We start from the raw sequence: 12,215 nt of genomic DNA, 5'->3' as shown, positions 1-12,215 counted from the left end.
ACACTGACCTATCCTGTCTGGGACATGGGCAGTGCTGGGTGTTGAACACTGACCTATCCTGTCTGGGACACGGGCAGTGCTGAGTGTTGAACACTGACCTATCCTGTCTGGGACATGGGCTGTGCTGGGTGTTGAACACTGACCTATCCTGTCTGGGACACGGGCTGTGCCGGGTGTTGAACACTGACCTATCCTGTCTGGGACATGGGCAGTGCTGGGTGTTGAACACTGACCTATCCTGTCTGGGACATGGGCTGTGCTGGGTGTTGAACACTGACCTATCCTGTCTGGGACACGGGCAGTGCTGGGTGTTGAACACTGACCTATCCTGTCTGGGACATGGGCTGTGCTGGGTGTTGAACACTGACCTATCCTGTCTGGGACATGGGCAGTGCTGGGTGTTGAACACTGACCTATCCTGTCTGGGACATGGGCTGTGCCGGGTGTTGAACACTGACCTATCCTGTCTGGGACATGGGCAGTGCTGGGTGTTGAACACTGACCTATCCTGTCTGGGACATGGGCTGTGCTGGGTGTTGAACACTGACCTATCCTGTCTGGGACACGGGCAGTGCTGGGTGTTGAACACTGACCTATCCTGTCTGGGACATGGGCAGTGCTGGGTGTTGAACACTGACCTATCGTGTCTGGGACATGGGCTGTGCTGGGTGTTGTACACTGACCTATCCTGTCTGGGACACGGGCAGTGCTGGGTGTTGTACACTGACCTATCCTGTCTGGGACACGGGCTGTGCTGGGTGTTGAACACTGACCTATCCTGTCTGGGACATGGGCTGTGCTGGGTGTTGAACACTGACCTATCCTGTCTGGGACATGGGCTGTGCTGGGTGTTGAACACTGACCTATCCTGTCTGGGACACGGGCAGTGCTGGGTGTTGAACACTGACCTATCCTGTCTGGGACACGGGCAGTGCTGGGTGTTGAACACTGACCTATCCTGTCTGGGACATGGGCTGACTCCCGGCACTGGTTGCCCACTGCATCGTCACTCACGTGGCTCTTCGTATATGCACCTGGACATGAGTGTTGACTGTGGTGCTCACCCTGTCATCACTGTTGCCTTAACAACAGGACTCATGGTCAGGGTCAGGGGTGGCAACCCTTCCTAACTCGGAGGCATTAGGAGTGACCAATAAATCTGGTCTTGCCAGCATGTCCCACAACACTAAATCATATATACAAAGAAACTGGAGGAAGGATAGTGCAGGTTTTGGAAAAAATCAGTCAAAATTTGTCCATCTTCCCTAGAAATAATGCATCCTCATCAGAGTGTAGACAGTATGTTACTAGAGTGTAGACAGTATGTTATCGGAGTGTAGACAGTATGTTATCGGAGTGTAGACAGTATGTTATCGGAGTGTAGACAGTATGTTATCGGAGTGTAGACAGTATGTTATCGGAGTGTCGACGGTATGTTATCGGAGTGTAAACAGTATGTTATCGGAGTGTAGACGGTATGTTATCGGAGTGTAGACAGTATGTTATCGGAGTGTAGACAGTATGTTATCGGAGTGTAGACAGTATGTTATCGGAGTGTAGACAGTATGTTATCGGAGTGTAGACAGTATGTTATCGGAGTGTAGACAGTATGTTATCGGAGTGTAGACAGTATGTTATCGGAGTGTAGACAGTATGTTATCGGAGTGTAGACAGTATGTTATCGGAGTGTAGACAGTATGTTATCGGAGTGTAGACAGTATGTTATCGGAGTGTAGACAGTATGTTATCGGAGTGTAGACAGTATGTTATCGGAGTGTAAACAGTATGTTATCGGAGTGTAGACAGTATGTTATCGGAGTGTAGACAGTATGTTATCGGAGTGTAGACAGTATGTTATCGGAGTGTAGACAGTATGTTATCGGATTGTAGACAGTATGTTATCGGAGTGTAGACAGTATGTTATCGGAGTGTAGACAGTATGTTATCGGAGTGTAGACAGTATGTTATCGGATTGTAGACAGTATGTTATCGGAGTGTAGACAGTATGTTATCGGAGTGTAGACAGTATGTTATCGGAGTGTAGACGGTATGTTATCGGAGTGTAGACAGTATGTTATCGGAGTGTAGACAGTATGTTATCGGAGTGTAGACAGTATGTTATCGGAGTGTAGACAGTATGTTATCGGATTGTAGACAGTATGTTATCGGAGTGTAGACAGTATGTTCTCGGAGTGTAGAAAGTATGTTCTCGGAGTGTAGACAGTATGGTATCGGAGTGTAGACAGTATGTTAGTGGAGTGTAGACAGTATGTTACGAGAGTGTAGACAGTATGTTACGAGAGTGTAGACAGTATGTTACGAGAGTGTAGACAGTATGTTATCGGAGTGTAGACGGTATGTTATCAGAGTGTAGACAGTATGTTATCGGAGTGTAGACAGTATGTTATCGGAGTGTAGACAGTATGTCACCAGAGTGTAGACAGTATGTTATCGGAGTGTAGACAGTATATTACCAGAGTGTAGACAGTATGTTATCGGAGTGTAGACAGTATGTTATCGGAGTGTAGACAGTATGTTATCTGTGAATGTTCTATGGCAGCAGGTGGACCAGATATCGATACAATAATAGTTGCCAGATATTCTTCGCAGTTTGCTGTGGTGTCCCAGAGCTCATTGCTCATGGTGCTGTGTGTTTGATTGCTCGTCAGGTATGTGTGTATTGCGATGGAGGCTTTAGACCAGCTCCTGATGGCCTGTCACTGCCAGAGCATCAACTTGTTCGTGGAGAGCTTTCTCAAGATGGTGGCCAAGCTTCTCGAGTCTGACAAAGCAGCATTGCAGATTCTGGGAACAAATTCGGTAAGTCTGCCTCCCACACCCTCAGACTGGAACTTAACCCGAGTGGATCTGTGCGACAGAGGAAGGAAAGAAAGAAAGAAAGACTTGCATTTATATAGCGCCTTTCACGGCAATTGGACGTCCCAAAGCACTTTACAACCAATGAAGTACTTTTGAAGTGTAGTCACTGTTGTAATGTAGGAAACACGGCAGCCAATTTGCGCACAGCAAGCTCCCACAAACAGCAATGTGATAATGACCAGATAATCTGCTTTAATGACATTGATTGAGGGATAGATATTGGCCCGGACACCGGGGATAACTCCCCTGCTCTTCTTAGAAATAGTGCCATGGGATCTTTTGTGATCTTTTGAGAGAGCAGACAGGGTCTCAGTTTAACATCTCATCCGAAAGACGGCACCTCCAACAGTGCAGCACTCCCTCAGTGCAGCGCTCCCTCTGCACTGCACTGTGAGTGTCAGCCTAGATTTTTGTGCTCAAGTCTCTGGAGTGGGACTTGAATCCACAACCTTCTGACTCAGAGGCGAGGGTGCTGCCCACTGAGCCCCGGCTGACACTGAAGGGATTGGGTTATCGAGAACTGTTGCAAACTCTAATAACTACATGCTATCCCCCAGCCTCCCCAACTATTGCTGTCCTGGGCAAAGATGCAGCTGAGTTATTAGATAATCACCTTCAATTGTCTTTGCTCAGAGATAAGGGAGAGCTGCTTATATCCAAGGTCAGGCTTCCACACATGGCAGAGGAGAGCTGGACAGTGTACCGACAATAACAGGTATGGGTCGGTCTCAAAAGATCTTCAAAATGACCAGAGACCTGTCCCAAACAGCTTGCAGCTAGGAGACGAGGGCTGAAACTGGTGAGGCTCTAACTGAGTGATAAATGTGATACTAAAACTGAATTGTTAAAGTTGGTGCAGAATTAGTCCTGTCTAAGGTCTGGACTCAACAACAACAACTTGTATTTATATAGCGCCTTTAACATAGTAAAATGTCTCAAGGCGCTTCACAGGAGTGTTATAAAGCAAAACATTTGACACCGATCCACATCAGGAGAAATTAGGGCAAGTGACCAAAAGCTTGGTCAAAGAGGTAGGTTTTAAGGAGCATCTTAAAGGAAGAAAGAGAGGTAGCGAGGCGGAGAGGTTTAGGGAGGGAATTCCGGAGCTTAGGGTCTAGGCAACAGAAGGCACGGCCACCAATGGTTGAGCGATTATAATCGGATGCTCAAGAGGGCAGACCCGTCAGCTTGATCAAACTGCTGGCCCTGATGGTATTGGCCATAGAAAGGAACTGGGCGCTGTATTAGGCCAGCGATGGACTCACTTATTTAGCGGTGTGGGATTATTCCATGGACTGAAGTAGGCCCACGTGGTGCCTATATTTAAACAGGGCAGTAAGTCAGAACCAGGAACCTATAGGCCAGTGATAGACAAATTGCCTGAAGCTATTATGAGAGATGCAGTCATGTGAAAAGAGCAGCAGTTATGAGGGATTCTCAACATAGCATTTTCTCTGAAGCACATTATGAAAGGCTTATTGAGTGTAAATAGTGAAGGATTGTTCTGCCTGGTTGATGAATCAGTAGTAAGCGGGTAGAGACTGAGGATTATCAGATGAACAACTAGGGGACTCGAGGGGAATCAAGGGATATGGGGATCGAGCGGGAAAGTGGAGTTGAGGTGGATGATCAGCCATGATCTTATTGAATGGCGGAGCAGGCTCGAGGGGCCGTGTGGCGGAGCAGGCTCGAGGGGCCGTGTGGCGGAGCAGGCTCGAGGGGCCGTGTGGCGGAGCAGGCTCGAGGGGCCGTGTGGCGGAGCAGGCCCGAGGGGCCGTGTGGCGGAGCAGGCTCGAGGGGCCGTGTATAAGTGTTTGAAAAGGAAGAATATAAAAGGATACAGGGTAAAGGACAGGGTAGAGTAGTTGCTCTGGTGAAGAGCTAGTATGATGGGTGAATGGCCTCCTTTGCTGTAATTACTATGATTCTGACAAGAGGGAGACGATCCAAAGAATAGGGGGAGGCAATGTTGGAGCGGTAACGAAACAATAGATTAGGGGGATAATAGATTGGCGACACAGGCAGAAATTGAAAAATAAGATGGGGACATTAGGAAGGAGTGGCGAATAATCATAGAATCTTACAGCAGATAAAGAGACCATTGGGCCCATCGTGCCTGTGCCGGCTCTTTGAAAGCGCTCTCCAATTAGTCCCACTCCCCCGCTCTTTCCTCAGAGCCATAAGATGGAGACACGGGGAGGGAGTTGGGAATAAACATAGAAACATAGAAGATAGGAGCAGGAGTAGGCCATTCGGCCCCTCGAGCCTGTTCCGCCATTCAATGCGATCATGGCTGATCATCCAAATTCAGTACCCTGTCCCTGCTTTCTCCCCATATCCCTTGATCCCTTTAGCCTTAAGAAATATATCCAACTCTTTCTTGAATATATTTAATGAATTGGCCTCAACTGCCTTCTGTGGTAGAGAATTCCACAGGTTCACCACTCTCTGGGTGAAGAAATTCCTCCTCATCTCTGTCAATAAGATGGAGACAAAGAACATACGAAAATGATGGGCATGAAAAGACCAGCTGGTCCCTCAAGCCTGCCCCACTCATGATGCCTGGAACATCCTGACTAGACGCTACCCAGCTCCCTGCAGGTTTGTAATCTCCTGGGAGAAGCATAAAAATGGAAAAACTGTGGAGAATCAGGAAAATTCCTCTCTGACACCCTCAGTGATTGAAACCCGTCCGGGAGATTACATTGACCCTGCGTACGGTATCTGCTAATCCACTTACCTTTTATACAATGCCATCTCTGCCCCAGTCAAGAACTGGTCCTGCTCCCTCTTGAAGACGTGCAGAGAGTCAGCACACATCACACAAGCTGGCAACGCATTCTAGAGGCTCACTACTCCCCAGGAGTAGAAGAACCGCCCAACATCCAGTCTATTCCTACTTCTGCATAGTTTAAATGCTTGTCCCCTTGTCCTCCCCAATCTGTCACACTGAAATAATCTATCATTAGGCACTCGTTCCAGCCCTTTTATTATTTTATATACCTCTGTTAGGTCTCCTCCAAGTCTACGCCGCTCTAAAGGAAATAGAGCCAGCACTTGAAGCCTATCTGAGTAACTAAGGTTCTTCAAGCTGGGGATCTTTCTTGTAGCTCTCTTCTGAATCTTATCCAAGGCCATTATGTCACCCACCATGAGAGACACAGGGAGGGAGTGCACCATGAGACACAGGGAGGGAGTGGGGCACCATGAGACACAGGGAGGGAGTGGGGCACCATGAGAGACAGGGAGGGAGTGGTGCAATAAGGAAGCAGTTACAGGAGAGTGAGGAATGAGGTGAGCAGCGCTCTTGATTGGTGTGAACTAGACTCTATTTTACTAAATAGGAAGTTTTCTTTCCTACAGTTCATAAAGTTTGCGAACATTGAAGAGGACACGCCATCATATCACCGAAGCTATGACTTCTTCGTGTCCCGGTTCAGTGAAATGTGCCACTCAGGACATGATGATGCTATAGACAGGACTAAGTGAGTAGATATCCAGCATGATTTGTGGAGTGATCCTCAGCCTCTTTCCTACTGGTTGAGTTGGGGTTTTGAAAGAGCAGCTAATGCCTACTAAGGAGAATGGTCTCAGCTTGCTTTGGCTGACCGTTTTATAGTTAGATTATGTCTGAAATTCCATTGGTCCCACTCCATTGGTGGAAGTGTGGTGGAGTGGCACCTGTGTGCCCACAGAGAAGGATGCTGTCCCTGTCCCAAATTGTAGGCGTGGGGTCACCTACCTGGGTGGAGCAAGCTGCCTGCCCCGATCCACCCACAGCCACTCCGCTAGAGTGACCAGGGGCCCACCTGAGGGCCAAAGGCTAAGGTCATCCATCTCCTCTCGCTTCGACTACTTTAGCCCAGGCAGCTACTGGGGCCTTTCCAAAGGCCTAACTGGAATGCATGCCACTTCTCAGATGGCAAGAGTTCTATTGAAACCTTATAATGGCACACTGGGCATCATTCCTGGGATTGGCCGGGCGCCCCCTCCCTCAGACCAGCCCCTTTGATATGGGTGGATTGTGGAACATTCGCTCCCCTTCTCCCTTCCTACTGGACTTTAAGGAAGCACATTACACAGGGTAGAATCCCTGGTATCTTTTGCTCTATTCTTCCCATCAGGATCCGTATGGCTGGTATAAAGGGTCTGCAGGGCGTGGTGAGGAAGACAGTCAATGATGAGCTGCAGGCCAACATCTGGGAACCCCAGCACATGGATAAGATTGTCCCATCCCTCCTCTTCAACTTACAGCAAGCAGAGGCGGCTGAGAGGTGAGCCATTGCGTTCCTTCCTTCCTCTGTCTCTCTTTGTCTTTCTCTCCCTGGCCCCTCTCCCTCTGATCAAACCTTGGACCTTCCTGCTCTCTACAGCTTAGCTGCTCACTCAATAAACTCACTGAGCTCTTGGGTGAGCTTTACCTCCCAAAGACAGGTCAGTCATGATCAACCTTTACACCCATTATCTCAAGGGATTTTCCAACGGCTGTGTCACGGTTATATAGGTGAACATATTTAGTGGTCCTAATGCTACACTTACAGAGCCCAATTACCCTGTGTATAATAATCGGGTAATTGCAGCTAACACAGGCGAGTTCAAGCTGAGGGACATGTACAAATTTGCTGTTCTGTTCCTGTGTCTCACGTTCCTGGTCTTGTGGTGAGCACTGGCTGGCTTCCAGACATCCCTGGTCTGGATTAACAACAACAACTTGTATTTATGTTGCGCCTTTAACGCAGTAAAACGTCCCAAAGCGCTTCACAGGAGTGATTATCAAACAAATGTTGACACCGAGCCACATAGGAGAAATTAGGGCAGATGTCCAAAAGTTTGGTCAAAAAGGTCGGTTTTAAGGAGCAGCTTAAAGGAGGAGAGAGAGGTAGAGAGGCGGAGAGGTTTAGGGAGGGAATTCCAGAGTTTAGACCTAGGCAGCTGAAGGCACGGCCACCAGTGGTGGAGCGATTGAAATCAGGGATGCGCGAGAGGCCAGAATCGGAGGAGCGCAGAGATCGCGGCGGGTTGTAGGGCTGGAGGAGGTTACAGAGATAGGGAGAACCACTCTCGCGGCTTCAATAACCATCTAATAACTCAAATTACTTGCAAAAACCATAAACCACTTCCTTCCACAGGTTTTCTAAAACACTGATTCGGCCCCAGTTGTGTCCAATTCTGGGCACCACACTTTAACAAGGATGTCAAAGCCTCGAAAAGGGTGCAGAGAAGATTTACTGAGCCACAGGACTCAGTACTGGGTCCCATGCTTTTTGTGGGATACAGGAAACTTTGTTATATCCGGCACCGACGGGACCGAGCTGTTGCCGATCTATCAAAACTGCTGGACATACCAGCGTTAATGTTGAAGCATACGGAGATTTGCAGCTCCGTATCTGACAACAAACACTGTTGCTTAGCAACAGCTTCTAAACAGTCGGCCGCCGTACCTTAGAAGCGTCTCTCTAGCTTAGCAACAGCTTCAGAGAGACTTTGCACAGCCTGACTGTTGAAAAAAAAGCCACGAGAAGAAAAAAAACCTAACAAAACGGCTCCTGATTTCTGCCGGTAGATCGAGGTTTACGGACATACAACCTCCGGATAAACCAAAGTTTCCTGTATATATCAATAATTTAGACATCAATATAGGGGGCATGATTAAGAAGTTTGCAGATGATACAAAAATTGGCTGAGTGGTTGATAGTGAGGACAAAAGCTGTAGACTGCAGGGAGATATCAATGGACTGGTCAGGTGGGCAGACAAGTGGCAAATGCAATTCAGTCCAGAGAAGTGTGAGGTAATGCATTTGGGGAGGGCTAACAAGGAAAGGAAATACACATTAAATGGTAGGACACTGAGAAGTGTAGAGAAACAGAGGGACCTTGGAGTGCATGTCCACAGATCCCTGACGGTAGAAGGACAAAAAGACATTAATAAACTTGAAAAATGGATATATAATTACATAGAAACATAGAAGATGGGAGCAGGAGTAGGCCATTCGGCCCCTCGAGCCTGCTCCGCCGTTTAATGAGATCATCGCTGATCATCCAAATTCAGCACCCATAGAAACATAGAAAATGAAATGCAACACAGATAAATGTGAGGTATAACATTTTGGTAAAAAAAAATAGGGAGGTCACATATTACTTGGAAAATACAAATCTAAGAGGGGTAGAAGAGCACTCGGAGTACAAATACACAAATCACTGAAAGTAGCGACACAGGTTAACAAGGCCATAAAAAAGCCAAACCAAGTACTAGGGTTTATTTCTAGGATAGAATTGAAAAGTAGGGAAGTTATGATAAACTTATATCGAACCTTGATTAGACCACACTTGGAGTATTCCATACAGTTCTGGTTGCCGTATTATAAAAAGGATATCGAGGCACTGGAGAGGGTGCAGAGAAGATTTACAAGGATGATACCAGAAATGCGAGGGTATACATATCAGGAAAGGATGAACAGGCTGTTATGTTCATTAATAACTAGACATTCTTATTATGAACACAGCTAGCTTCTAGCTAGTTATTTATTCAGTACACGTTCTCTAGGTACAGTATCTGTAGAGATGCTGCAAGTGTGCAGGCTGCCATCTTGACTGTTGCCTTCTGGGTAGCCTAGTGCCTCATGGGTAATGTAGTCTTAATATCATACAGCTGGGTAGTGTAGTCTTGTACATACAGCTATATACAGCTCCACCTAGTGTCCACTATAGAATGACATTTCCATTCAATTCAATTCAACTCAAATCGCTTTATTGGCATGACAAGTTACATCTTATGTTGCCAAAGCATCGGAAAACATTCATGTTTGTTCACAAAAATACAGATCTATCCATACAGTGTATAAACAGATATATCCCTGAGTGTATAAATATATACTTTCATATAATTTATATATACTCTTTTCTTATATTTAGTGGTTGTCCCTCTGTTTATGGCAAGCTGTAACATAGTGTGCCGCTAGTGTTATGCAATTTCTCTCTTCCCCTAGTAGGTATGGGAGTTTTTGGTCGTCATTCAAATTTCTGAATTCCGGGCATATTTTTGTGAATTTTGGGTAGAAATTCTCCCTTATGCCCTGATATTTTCTACAAGCTGTGAGGAAGTGCATCTCTGTCTCCACCACTCCCTGACTGCAGTGAGAGCATATCCTGTCCTCTCTTGGTAGCCGGGTCTGTCTGTGTCTACCTTTTTCGATCGCCAGGTTATGTTCACTAAGTCTGTACATTGTCAAAGTTTTTCTCAGTTTGCTATCCTTTACCATGGTCAGGTAATCAGCCATGTTGTATTGTCTGTTTAGGGCCAAGTAGCAATTGAGTTTGCTTTGGGTTTTTGTTGTTTCTGCCCAATATGACAGGTATTTTTCCTTTTGCTTAGCGACGATTGTGTTGGGTCGAATTCTTTGTGTTACGCTGTCACTGTCCTGGGGCTGGTTATTGTTAGTATTGTTAGTAGTTACTTCACTGAGTCCCAGGACTAGTTGACTGAGGGTATTCTTCTTTATGGTCCTCTCTTGGCATTTCAGGGCTTCGTAGTGATAGCATTGGGGGTTGCTCATTTCTAGGTGTTTCCAAAATTTGGTGGCTCTTTTTTGGATAGTGATTATTAATGGATATTGGCCTAGTTCTGCCCTGCATGCATTGTTTACGGTTTTCCTTTGAGTCCGGAGTATACCTTTACAGAATTCTGCATGTAGGATCTCAATTGGGTGTTTGTCCCATTTTGCAAATTCTTGTTGTGTTAGCGGTCCCCACACCTCACTGCCATAGAGTGCAATTGGTTCAATTACTGATTTGAAAATTTTGAGCCAAATGCTAATTGGGATTTCTATTTGGATTGATCTTTTAATGGCATAGAAAGCCCTTCTTGCTTTCTCTTTCAGTTCATTCACAGCCAGTTTGAAATTTCCCGTAGAACTGATTTTTAAGCCCAGGTATGTGTAGTTAGTGGTTTGTTCAATTTTGGTTGTTCCTAGTGTGAAATTTATTTTGGGTCCCTGATGTCTGGATCTTTGCTGGAACACAAGGACTTTGTTTTTTTTGGGGATTTATTGTCAGGGCCCAAGTCTGGCAGTACGATTCCAGCAGATCCAGGTTCTGCTGTAGACCCTCCTTAGTTGGTGACAGCAGAACCAGGTCATCTGCATAGAGGAGGAATTTAACCTTGGATTCATATAGGGTGAGGCCGGGTGCTGTAGATTGTTCAAGTAGTTTTGCCAATTCATTTATGTAAATATTAAAGAGTGTCGGTGAGATTGGCGAGCCCTGCATCACCCCCCGCCCCTGTGGGAAGTATTTTGTTTGTTTGTCTCCAATTTTAACTGCACATTTGTTGTTTGTATACATTGATTTAATTACATCATATGTTTTTCCCCCTACCCCGCTTTCGATAAGTTTCAGGAATAAACCGTCATGCCAGATGGAGTCGAAAGCCTTCTGGAAATCTATAAAGCATGCGTAGATTTTGCTTTTGTTTTGATGAACGTGTTTGTCAATTAGGGTCTGTAGGGTAAAGATATGATCTGATGTTCTATAGTTTGGCAGGAATCCAATTTGGCTTTTACTCAAGACATTGTGCTCCTCAAGGAAGTTTATAAGTCTTTTGTTTATGATGCTGCAGAATACCTTCCCCAGGTTACTGTTTACACAGATGCCTCGATAGTTATTTGGGTCGACTTTGTCCCCACTTTTGTATATGGGCGTTATGAGTCCTTTGTTCCAGATATCAGGGAAGTAACCGACACTCAGAACCAAGTTGAAGAGTTTTAGGATAGCCAGTTTCATTTTATCGTCTGTGTGTTTAATCATCTTGCTTAGTATGCCGTCTGCCCCGCAAGCTTTTCCTGGTCGCAGGTCCTTGAGTTTTTCAAAAAGTTCTTTTTCTGTTATTATGGAATCTAGCGGGTTTTGGTTATCTTTTATGGCCATTTCTAGCTTTTCCAGTTTTTTGCATATTTGGTGTTGCTCTGGCCTTAGTGTGTTTTTCTGGTATAATTTTTCAAAGTGGTTTTCCCATGTGTCTCCATTTTGAATGGCCAATTCGTCGTGTTGTTTTTTGTGTAATGTATTCCAGTTGTCCCAGAAACAATTGGAATCAATGGATTCCTCAATGGAGCTGAGTGTATTCTTAATATATTGCTCTTTTTTCGTTCTGAGTGTGTTTCTGTATTGTGTTAGTGTCTGACAATAAGTAAGGCGTAATTCCTCGTTTTCTGGATGTCTGTGTTTTTGGTTTGATATTTTTCTAAGTTTTTTCCTCATGTTATGGCAATCTGGGTCAAACCATTTTTCATAGTTTTTTGTTTTGGGTTTGTTCTTGCGAGCTTTCAAGTTCATGCTAT

At 45.6% G+C, this 12,215-nt stretch overlaps 1 protein-coding gene across 1 annotated transcript in view; it reads left to right on the top strand.

The window, feature by feature from the left end:
• Window positions 1-12,215, top strand: part of LOC147120803 (protein EFR3 homolog B-like) — a 133,037-nt gene that overhangs the window by 32,459 nt on the left and 88,363 nt on the right. The window contains exons 3-5 of the mRNA XM_085977130.1: window positions 2,670-2,820; window positions 6,244-6,365; window positions 7,005-7,154. Of these exons, the coding sequence (XP_085833256.1) occupies window positions 2,670-2,820; window positions 6,244-6,365; window positions 7,005-7,154 (423 nt within the window). The remainder of the gene's footprint in view (window positions 1-2,669; window positions 2,821-6,243; window positions 6,366-7,004; window positions 7,155-12,215) is intronic.

The sequence above is a fragment of the Somniosus microcephalus genome, chromosome 3 (genome assembly GCF_052327205.1).
Source record: "Somniosus microcephalus isolate GS21.2 chromosome 3, FLI_Smic_1.0, whole genome shotgun sequence".
Taxonomy (NCBI): domain Eukaryota; kingdom Metazoa; phylum Chordata; class Chondrichthyes; order Squaliformes; family Somniosidae; genus Somniosus; species Somniosus microcephalus.
The sequence above is the reverse complement of the archived record's forward strand: the minus strand, read 5'-3'. Positions and strand labels throughout refer to the sequence as shown.